This window comes from Vigna unguiculata, chromosome 4, assembly GCF_004118075.2.
Source record: "Vigna unguiculata cultivar IT97K-499-35 chromosome 4, ASM411807v1, whole genome shotgun sequence".
NCBI classification, from domain to species: domain Eukaryota; kingdom Viridiplantae; phylum Streptophyta; class Magnoliopsida; order Fabales; family Fabaceae; genus Vigna; species Vigna unguiculata.
This window is the reverse complement of record NC_040282.1, coordinates 28988030-28999089: the sequence shown is the minus strand read 5'-3', so window position 1 is coordinate 28999089 and position 11060 is coordinate 28988030. Positions and strand designations below refer to the sequence as shown.

Here is an 11060-nt window from a genome sequence, read left to right as displayed (position 1 = left end):
TCGGAGAGGGTCTTGATATATATAAAAGAAGAACCTGAATTTTACTTTGGAAGTGTCGACAAACACCAAGTGAACGCCTAACGTTTTTGAGACTTAAACAAAAAATATGATTGCTGACTTTTTCTTTTTTTTAAATGATTTTCAATGATTTTGTGGAGTATGATGGATGATTTGATGATGCATGAAATGTTATGATTTTTTTTGAAACTATATGATATGCTTGCATGGATGCGTGAATGCATGAGTGAAATTTGCTCTCTTTTTTCATTTTTTTCATAAATCTAATAAATGTTGGAGGAGTTATGCATATGCACACGTTATGAATCATTGATGATGTATGACATGCTATGATTTTCTTTTTAAACCTAGATGATGACGCATGCATGGATGCGTGGATGCATGAGTGAAATTTGCTTTATTAAAAAAGATGAATTACTCATGTATACATAACTTGGTATGATGTATGAATTTTTCTTTTGCATTTTTTGAAAACAAATTCGAATTGATTCCCATTTCATTGTTATTTCTAATTCATAGAATCCTTCTACTTTGATTTTTTTTTACTTTTCCAAATCATTTCTTTGATCTAATCAGCTACTAAGGAATAATTTTTTTAATCATTTCTTTTAAAACACTATTTGAATGACATGCATTAAATTGCCAAGGGTTTGAAAAAGTTTGGATGAGGTGATGAAGATTAACTAGGGAGTTGCCCCAATTTGAATTGGTCTTGGGGCACAAAATGTGTTTGGGCTTTTCCCAGTTACTGATGGTATGAAGAAAATGATGGGGACTTCAAAAATTTGCCCCTAGTATGAGAACCTAGGATGGTCTTATGGTGCAAAAGCGTGTTTGGTTTTTTCCCAATTGAGGAGGTGGAAAAATGACAAGGTCTTCACAAGTTGCCCCTAATGTGATCACAATCTTCAATGTAAATAAATGCCCCAGTTCAAAATCAATGATGGGAATATATGAATTACAAACAAAGTGACTGCCCCAGTTTGGGTTTGGGATTGATAAAGATGGACTATGTAAGGTTGGTCAAGGTTTAGGCTTAGAGCGGAGGATACTGTATGAGCAAAAATGGAATTTCATGAAGAATGAATTGAAAGGGGACAACCCAAATTTAACCAGATTGCTTGATTGCCTATGCTGATTTTGGAGCTTTGAAAACATGTCAACCAAACATAAACTGCCCCGGTGTTTAAAAGAAAATCTCTAAACCCACTTTTCAATCCTTTTTTTTTTTATAATTTTTTTAGAACAAACCTGTTAGCAAATCAAAATTTTTCTCTAAATTAAAACCTTTGAAAGACAACAATCAATCTTTGATCTGTGTGGACTTTGTTAGGCTTGTATCGTGGCTAAGGCCAGGGGTATGAAAATAATATTAGTAAAGGTCCAAAAAGTGATATGAGGGTTGTTTCAAAAAGGATATTTGAATAATGTTTCATTCAAAATTTGTTTGACTTCTATTTGTTCACCTTTTTTTTATATCTTTCTTGATATGACCAATATTTTTTTTTTATATTTTTGTATTGGTGAACTACTAGTCAGATGAAACAAATGCAAACATTATGTCAACCCTCAGTGGGAGGGTGATCCTTGTTTAGGGTAATTTGAAAGAAATTTTTTGGAAGGCTCAAATTGGGTAGCAAAGGATAATCACTTTTGTTTTTTTTTTTTTTTATAAAGAAACATGGCCACACATCATTTCAAGTCATGGTTGTTTTTCTCAACAAAAAAATTAATTCAGAGGAAAATAATTGAGTTCATGTAACAGGATGTCCTTTGTTTTGTTCTTTTTTTTCACTTTTTTTGTCTTATTTTTTACGTAGACTGTCCTTCAAAGTTGTTAGTCTAGCGAACTTTTCTTCCTTTTGTTTTTCTGTGTGTTTAGAGAATTTATGGTAATCCTTTTTAAGATATGTGTCCCCTTTATGATAATTCTCCATGAAAAAGAAAACAAAGTTTATGATGGAAGAGAGAGGGAAAGGAAGATAAATTTGAACAATTTCATGTATGCAAGACTATATGATGCTTCAAAAGACATGATAACAAACAAAATTTTATTTCTTTATTCAATCCACTGATTTGACCAAAGAATGTTTTATTATTTTCCTCATTTTTTATAAGAAATATTCAAAGAAATCGGTGACAAGAAAAATGAGAAACAATTTGAATTTATTTTAATGCAAATTTTTTTGTTTTATTTGTTTTTAAATTATGCATATGCATGTTGAAACTATGAACATGGTACCATGGATGACCACAGAATGGGAATGCAAATGCATGTTTGTGCATCTCAGAGCACTTATTCATTGATATGCTAATGAAATGCATGCTTATACCTTAAGAGGCATTTTTTCTCTCTTTTTTTTATAATGGTGTGATTGTGATGAATTTATTATTATATACAAGGAAAGGTGAGGGTAAAGAATGCAAACAGTCTCCCTTTAGTGCCTTAATTTAACATGGGTTTGATGCTTAAAGTTCTAAGGGAAAGTATATGTGCTCACAAGGATCCCTAATACCTAAATATCAAGGTCATTAGACCTATGGCCCACTTCATGGCATTTCTCACGACAGTTGGTAAACAACAAGAAGTGAGAGTACCAATGAAGCAAACAAACTCTAGTTGGGGTTCACACAATGACCACTTGGGAAGTACATTCACTGTGACACTGCTACACAATCCCCTCTAATTCTAAGCAACTCAGACCCGGGTATAGGGCCTCACTCATATAATGAATAAAATGTGTTTGTGTGAAGGGAGAATACTATGTATACCCAAACCCACAGCTGACCATTATTCCAAATACAACAATAAAGAAGAATATACACATACAATTATTCTAAATATAAAAAGAGACAAAAATACACATACTCAAAAAAAATGAAAAAGAAAAAATATGAAGAGAAACCACATCAATTTTGCACATCCAAATAAATGGTCTGATTCTCTAGAGTCCCTAGTGGAATCGCCATCTATCGCAACCGAAATCGCGACGGGACGACGAACCAAGATTAAAAATTTGAAAAAATAAAGTTTGAAGTCGCCACCATACTTATTATAGGAGACTATGGAAAACCATAAAAAAGAGCAAGGTCTGCGAAAAACCAGATTTTGAGTACGGGAGTCGGTTATGCGTGGGGAAGGTATTAGCACCCCCACAACGTTCGTCCTAAGACGGTATCTTTAATTAAATGTGCAAAAGTTATGTGGTTTTTTCAAAATATTTAATTTTCCCCAAAAATATTAATAAAAGAATGTACAAAAAACAACAAAACTATTTTTTTTAATTTTTTGGGCCCGACGAGGATTAATCCTCACTTCTACATATCTCCATGTGAATGGAGAATCAGGGTTACGTAGTTTTTTCTGAAAAATCTATTTGAAAAATTATTTGAAAATGATTTAATTTGTTTTATAATTTTAAAAATCTTTTTATTTAAATTTTAGTATTATTTTAAAATTGGTGTCATGTGACGCGAGCGGCTGGATAGATACTTTAAATAAATTCTTTTCTTTCTAATCTTTTATTTTTTATTTTTTTAATCATTTATAAATTTTTAATATTTTTTTAAAGTTATTTTAGAGTAGTTGTGGATGTCATTGCGACGTGAGCAACCAAATAGATATAACAGAGTAAACAAAGAAAGTTATATTTTATTTTTAGATCATCTGTATATATTTTTAGAAAAAACAAAAGTTTAAATTGGATATCATGCGTCGCGAGTGGCCGGACAGACAATAAAGAAAGGGGAAAAAATATTTTTTATGATTAAAAAAAATTGAAAATTGAAAAAAAAAACTAAATCAAAAGATGAAAGATTTGAGAGTAGCGTACCTTAACAAATTTTCAATATCTCATCACCTTTTCTCTTTTCTTTTTTCTTATGCTTCCTTTTCTAATATTTTTATGTTTGTTTTTCCAATAGAGATAAAAATGAGAGATGTCTATGTGAGTGGTAATGAGAGAAAGAGAGAGTGTAGAGAATGTTTTCTTCTTTTTTTTTCTACCTCCTTCAATATGTTTTTTAAGAGATAAAATATGAGGTGTGTACGTGGGAGTGTCCCAATCTTAATTGTAATGAACAATATAAGAAAGGAGTTGGTCATTATTTTAGCACATTATGAGAATCAAATCGCAGCAAATCAAAACACAAAATTAATCAAGATCAATAATATTAATGCTAACCGTCAACCAATCAGAGAACAAAATCAATCCAAATTAGTAATATTGATTCTTACCATTTGAAAGAGATATTGCTTCTAATTATTAAAATCAATCACTAATTTATTTATCAGAACATTGTTGGGCTCATGAAGAGGAGTGTGATAACAAATTAGGCTCTTCCTTCTTTTTTCCTTTTTTCTTCATCTCTTTTTTACTTTTTTTTTCTAAAATTAAAGTTTAAAAATCTTTGAAATAAAATTTTTTTCACATTTTTTAATTTTTATTTTTATTTTATTTTATTTTTTTGAAAATAAATTTATTCACTCGGACGAATTTGGGTGTTGACAATCACATTTAACAATTTCAATAATATAATTAAAAAATTAAATCAGCCACATATTAAAAAAATCAGTTACATGGTTAGACAAAACTAAACTAGACAAGAAAATTTAATTTGAATCTAACTAAAGATAAAACTAAACTAATATAATTATTTTGCTGCCCATATTTCTTCTAGAAAAATAATCAAAACTTCTTCAATGTTGTCTTCCACAATAATTATTGTTGACGTCAGCACTCTGCATATGAAAACCATGAAAAAAATTAAAAGAAGATTTTTCCATACATTATTGCAAGCTAAAATCATTAAATGTAGCCCATTCATAAAACTAATTTTCAACTTGTGCATAAACCTAATCCTTTATTGATGTGAAAACCAAATTAAAAATATATACTCAAACAAAGTACTATATAGTTAGAAATAAAAACAAGTTTAGAATGAACAATAAAATGGGGCCAACATGGTATAAGGAAAGTAGTAAGAAGAAAGAAGGCAAAGGCAAAGAAAAATCAACAAAGACAAGAACAAGAAGTTGCATACATGAAGTTATTTCCATTGCTAAGGAGTGAATAAAGTCACAACCAAAGTAAAGTCTAACCAGCTGGACTAGTGTTTAGAGTAAACTTTTGACAAGATTTTTCCTATCAACTCGGTATTCAGTGCTAAATCTAATATTTCTACTTTCAGACAAGGAAAAGATGAATCATTCTATCAAGTATGGGAAACATTCCGGTTGCTGCTCAGAAAATGTCCTAATCAAATATATAAATGTGACACAACCAACAGAGTGATAAAGCCACCCAGCAAAGTAGCTGCTACACTTCCAATGAGAATGGCTACTGCAACGGGTATTCCATGCTTGGACCCTCTGTTGGCAATAGGGTTCTCCTGTGGAGTATTGTTTTTTAGATTAGTTCCAGAATATTCAACATAAACATGGTGATTGAATTTCGGGATTTCACCAGACAGAGGATTGTTAGAAAGTATCAACCGTGTCAAAGCCGGCATGTTAGTAAGATCATCAGGAATTCGATCAGAAAAGCCGTTATTTGAGAGATCCAAGATTTCTAGGCTAGTCAAACCACCAAAACTATAAGGAATAGAACCATTAAAGAGGTTGCTACTAAGATTCAATGAAACCTGCAGTTTCAAAGGCATGCTTGGAATCTCACCTCTTAAGTGGTTTTCCCCAAGTTCGAGTTCTAAAAGAAGATCCAACTTCCCAATGGATGTTGGTATGGAACCACTAAGATAGTTGCCTTGCAAGTACAGGAAATTAAGACCACTTAAATTTGTAATCTCAGATGGAATTGGTCCACTCAGAGAATTCCGGCTCAAATTCAGGGTTATCAACTTGCGAAGTTGGCCAATTTGAGTTGGGATGGCACCTCTAAAATTGTTCAATTGGAGCTGCAAGACATGGATATTGGTAAGATTGCCAAGCTCTTGTGGCAATACACCACTCAACCGATTCTGAGCTAAATTCAACAATGCCAAACTCCTGCAAGAACCCAATTCACCTGGTATCGATCCCGTGAAGATATTGTTATCCAGCACCAAGTATGTCAAATTATGAACTCCTACAAAAGCATCTGGAGGAATGTTTCCACTCAGCTGATTGCTCCCAAACCTCAACCTGAACAAATTTGGAGAAACTTTCATAGGTAAAGACCCATTTAACATATTGTTGGTCAAATCTACAACCTGCAACTGCTGTGGAGATAAAAAGTCTTCTGGAATGGGTCCAGACAGAGTATTATAACTAAGTTCTAAACTCGTGAGATATTTTGTAATCCCAGAAGGTATAGAACCTGTGAACTTGTTCTGATTTGCTGCAAATCTTGAAAGTTTGGTGGCGTTTACCAGTGAAGTTGGAATTTCACCATTGAGGTTATTAGTGGAAAGGATCAAAGTTTCCAATTTAGAAAGCTTCCCAATATTGGTAGGAATAGACTGTGAGAGTCTATTGTTCTTAAGATCAATCCAAGTCAAGTTTTCATAACTCAATAATTCATCAGGGATTTTGCCATCAAAGCTATTGTTAGAAAGCAAAAGGTGCTCCAAAACCATGGACTTTCCCAATTTGGTAGGAAGAGACCCAGTGAATTCATTGAAAGTAAGATTCAAAATTTTGAGGCTAACCAACCCATCTATCTGTAAACCAATAGTCCCCCTCATTGCATTGAAAGACATGTCCAGGGATTCCAATGCATCAAAGCCAAGAAAAGTAGGTAAAACACCTTCTAACATATTATCACTGAAATTCAACCGCTTCAAACCCTTTATCTTTCCACACTCAGTGATGAAACCATGAGGGATTGAGCTGAGACGGTTTTGGGAGACATCAAGATACTCCAAAGTTTCAATTTTGCAAACAAGGGGCAGAAAGTCAGAAGAATTGAGTGAAAAAGCAGAAGAAATCCCTAGTACAGAGGAGTAGGCAGGGTCACAACTCACTCCCTTCCATGAACATGGGTCTGAGCCGGTCCATGAAATCCTAGCAGTGAGATTCTTTGAGAGATTGTTCATGGCTTCTGTTTGGGTTTGTGATAGCATGGAGAACACCATGGGAGAGAAATAATAGAGGAAGAAAATAACGTTAAGGAAAGATGTGGAAGGGTGGCACCTACCCATGTTCTTGGTAGTGAGTTTTGAATTGTGTATATCTGGGGGTGTAAGAATGAGTATTTTAGGATAATGATAGAATGTACATTTTTTTTAGCCCGAAGTTATCCGCCTATGTGGCAGTTATTATTTTAATAATTTTAAAGGAAAGAGGAGCAGTGACGCGTGAGAAAAGGTGGAGTGAATGGTGAGGTTGTGATACACGCGCAAGAGAGGAAAAAAGAAAAGTAAGAAAAACAGAACTGAACTTTGCGGTTTAAACTGAAGGCGAGAGTGCGGCGAGAGTGCGGATTGCTGCCATAGCTTCGTGTGGAGAATTGGAAGCCCTAATTTTGGTGTTCTTCTTCTGCAAATCAAAGGGTGCTCTGGTATGTTTTACTATCCGATTACAAATCCCTATTTTTGTGATGTTCTTCCCCAAATGAAACCACTATTTTTGTGATGTTTTTCCGGAAATGAAACCCCATTTTCGTATTTTCTTGTTCGACGATTGAAATGGCATTTTGATGAGTTGTTCCCCAAATGGATGCTCTGTAAATCGTAAATGTTGTTGTGGATTGTTAATTGAAAATGTGAACTGTTTTGTGTAACAACAAATGCGAACTGTTTCGGCAGTTAGGGACAGGTGGGTACAAAATGCGAAGTGCAGTTGTGTTGTTGGATGTTCAAAACTGAGTTTGTTGGTTTCGACATTTAGGATTGGGTGGGTACAAAAAGCAAACTGGATTTGTGTTCTTGGATATGAGTGACAGTTAATGCGTTTTATAATTGCAGGTCAGTTGACATGAGTGGCTGTGATGCCCGGATACGGATACGGACACGACACGGACACGGATACGGAGATACGGCAAAATTGAAAAAGTATAAGACACGGACACGGCAATATACATATTAAAATCTAATAATTTTATTTCATAATAAAAAAAACATTTAAAATATCATAATGTTTGAGTCTTATATATGTTAATCTTCATCAAAAAATACAACTTCTAATTCTGGTTCATCGAGAGATAGGCTAGCAATATTAAGAATTTCATTATCATCCATTGAAAAATCATCTCCAGCAATATCCCACAGGCTAGTTTCCTTTTCCTTGTATTTTGAAGAGTTTCTTGAAAGAAAACGAAGATTACTGTGGACAAATACTAAATCTTCCGCCCTTTTAGGTGTCATCTTATTTCTTTTTAAAGAATGTATAAAAGAGTAGGTGCTCCAATTTCTTTCACAGCAAGAAGAAGAACATGGTTGTCCAAGTAGCTTAAGAGCTATATTTTGAAGTATTGGTGCATGAGATCCATGAATAATCCACCATGACTTTGCATCCATTTTGCCTCTATCCCTTAAAGAGTCCTCATCTGCAAAATCTCCCAATTTACCTGAAAAGTTTGCGAACTCTATATTCACTTCTCTCCTCACATCAGCGTCATCAAAGTATCTCTTAAAACATTTTTTTCCTTTCTTGAGTAAGTTCAAAATCTTTATGTGGGACACGTCTTTGTGGGTCTTCATTTAACCGTTCAGGACTGTAATATCTACAATTTTAAAAAAGACATAAAGATATATTAACATAATATTATAAATTTTAATAAAATATAGTCATAAAGTAATTGAACTACATAATTACCTTGGATTTAAAGAATGAGCAAGGCAATGAAGAGATGTGCTACTTTTAGTCCAACGATCAATCAATATTGAATTTACCACCTCAAAAAAGGATGAATGTTCAACTTCTGTCTTCCTTTCATGTTGGTATATGATCTTTCTAACATTTTCAATCATTGAGTCCCACATTTCATATACCAAGTGAAGAGTAGCCATATATGTATCTGTTTTTCTGAGAACATCATAAATAGGAGCAGTAAAAGCAAGTATGTAGTCAACCTTCATCCACCAATTATCATTCAATAAATTTTCTTTCACAAATTGTGCACTGTCCACATTGTCCTCTTTATAAGAAGACCAATCATCACTAATAACCATCTCTTGAAGTCCTTTCTTCAAACGTTGAAACCTTTTGAGCATGATAATGGTTGAAGCAAATCTTGTAGAAGCAACAGAAAGCAACCTGAATGAGTTGAAGGTATTGAACATTGACAATCTCATAAAGTGCCCCACAATAAAGTTTTTGATAAATGTAGCATCATCAGCAATTTGTGTGATCCAAAAACATTCTTTATAAGTATCATTATTTCTTTCACAATTTTTTGCTGCACAAATATTTTTCAATGCAAGATTCAATGTATGCACTACACAAGGAGTCCAGTAGATTGAAGGAAATTCTGCTTCTATAAGCATACCTGCTGCCTTACATACAACTGCATTATCAGTTATAATTTGTACCACATTTTTTGATCCAACCTCCATAATTACATCTCTCATGTGTTTAGCAATAAAATCTTTGTCCTTTATCTCACCAGATCCATCTATTGACTTTAAAAACATTGGACCACTCTCATTGACAGCCATAAAATTTATAAGTGGTCTTCTTTAAGGATCAGTCCACCCATCACAAACAATTGTCACACCTTTATCATTCCATGAATCTCTTATGGGTTGTAGAAGATTTTCTACGTGACTTCTTTCTTTTGCAAGTAAAGGACCTCTCAATTTATTATATGTTGGTAGTACATATCCATTGAGATTAGAAGTACTGGCAGCATAAGAAAATGCGCTCCTAAAGTGAGGATTTTTTGCTAGATGAAATGATAGTCCTGCAGAATAAAACATCCTTGCAATTTCATAATCAAGAGTATCTCTAGCTTGGATATTGAAAGAAGCTTCTAAAGGACCTTTGTGTTTTGGATTAACACCGCTATTCGTCTGCTTTCCTTCATTAGATACAGATGGTAGAGAGACCTTTTTCTTCTTTGAATTTTCTATTTTCAATACTGCTTCATTGTCTAATCTTCTAAACTCAGCAAGTTTTGATGTAGTCACGTTTGGACAAATTCTAACTCCTGCTCCCGTAATTTTTAGCAAATGAGATCTTACTCGAGTGTAAGATCCATTGAATGATAAATCACATAAACTGCATTTAATCATATTATTTCCACCACCAGGAGTTTTTCTTAACTTTGTAACATATCTCCACAAAGGTTTCATTTCATCTTCTTTTTCGATGGCATGACTAGGTATACTCATCTTAATTTCTTATAATAAAATAAATTTTCTATTAAATTAATTTATTTGGGTATAAAAAATAATAATATCACAAACTAAAAAGAAATTATATAATTTAAATGCGACAAATATTAATTATAACAATAAAAAACTCATATTTTAATTTAAATGGGACAAATATTAAAAAATATATATATAATTCAAATAAAAAATAAAAATTTAAATATAAAAAAAATTATTCGCTCCATGTAGATTTGTTTCATTTTACTTTAAACTTATCTTTTTTATTTGAATTTATATCTTAACATTATATAAAGGTGTTTTAAATAATAAAAATATAGCAATAAAAAACTTCAAAACATAAAAAATGTTATTTTTCTTCTATTCTAGTTAATTTGATCTTATAAAATTTCAACAATAGATATATTGTTCTAGCAATTATACAATTAAATTACATAATTTTAAATTTAATATAATAAATAAATTATAAAATACAATAAAACATTATTTAATAAATACTAACAACATTAACAAGAAAATTGTTCAGATATACAAATATACGCTGTATAAGAAAAACTACGATAAATTATTTTTACATAAAAAAAACTATGAAGGATATTTATTTAAATTATAAAAAAGAAAGTTTATAAAGTTACCTTTTCTAGTCTTTCTTTCTTCTTCCTTTGGTTCTGCAACCGTAAAGCAACAACTTTCTTTCGTTCTACAACTGCAAAGCAACAACTTTCCTTTGTTCTGCAATTGCTAACAAGTTTTCTAATTGTATTTCCTCTCAA

The 11060-nt window shown here is 32.4% G+C and overlaps 2 protein-coding genes across 3 annotated transcripts; both read right to left on the bottom strand.

Annotated features, from left to right (window-relative positions):
- Positions 1-4596: 4596 nt before the first annotated feature.
- On the bottom strand, positions 4597-7176 carry LOC114181632 (probable LRR receptor-like serine/threonine-protein kinase At1g34110). 2 transcript variants are annotated; one of them, XM_028068138.1, is made up of 2 exons: positions 5694-7176; positions 4597-4759 (listed from the first exon to the last, which is right to left on the bottom strand). In XM_028068138.1, exons 1-2 carry the CDS (start codon positions 7153-7155, stop codon positions 4752-4754), a joined length of 1470 nt encoding a protein of 489 aa, XP_027923939.1. In that variant the 5' UTR covers positions 7156-7176; the 3' UTR covers positions 4597-4751. The 2 variants fall into 2 exon arrangements, with proteins under 2 accessions (XP_027923939.1, XP_027923938.1); XM_028068137.1 differs by lacking the exon at positions 4597-4759 and having other exon boundaries at positions 5029-7176.
- Positions 7177-8766: 1590 nt separating this feature from the next.
- LOC114180686 lies at positions 8767-9612 on the bottom strand. Its single transcript, XM_028066989.1, has one exon. The coding sequence runs from the start codon at positions 9610-9612 to the stop codon at positions 8767-8769; it is 846 nt and encodes a 281-aa protein (XP_027922790.1).
- Between the last annotated feature and the right edge of the window lie 1448 nt (positions 9613-11060).

Bases quoted from the DNA above. Each gene is read 5' to 3' on its own strand.
- LOC114181632 (XM_028068137.1), bottom strand. From the start codon at position 7,155: ATGGGTAGGTGCCACCCTTCCACATCTTTCCTTAACGTTATTTTCTTC.
- LOC114180686 (XM_028066989.1), bottom strand. From the start codon at position 9,612: ATGGCTGTCAATGAGAGTGGTCCAATGTTTTTAAAGTCAATAGATGGA.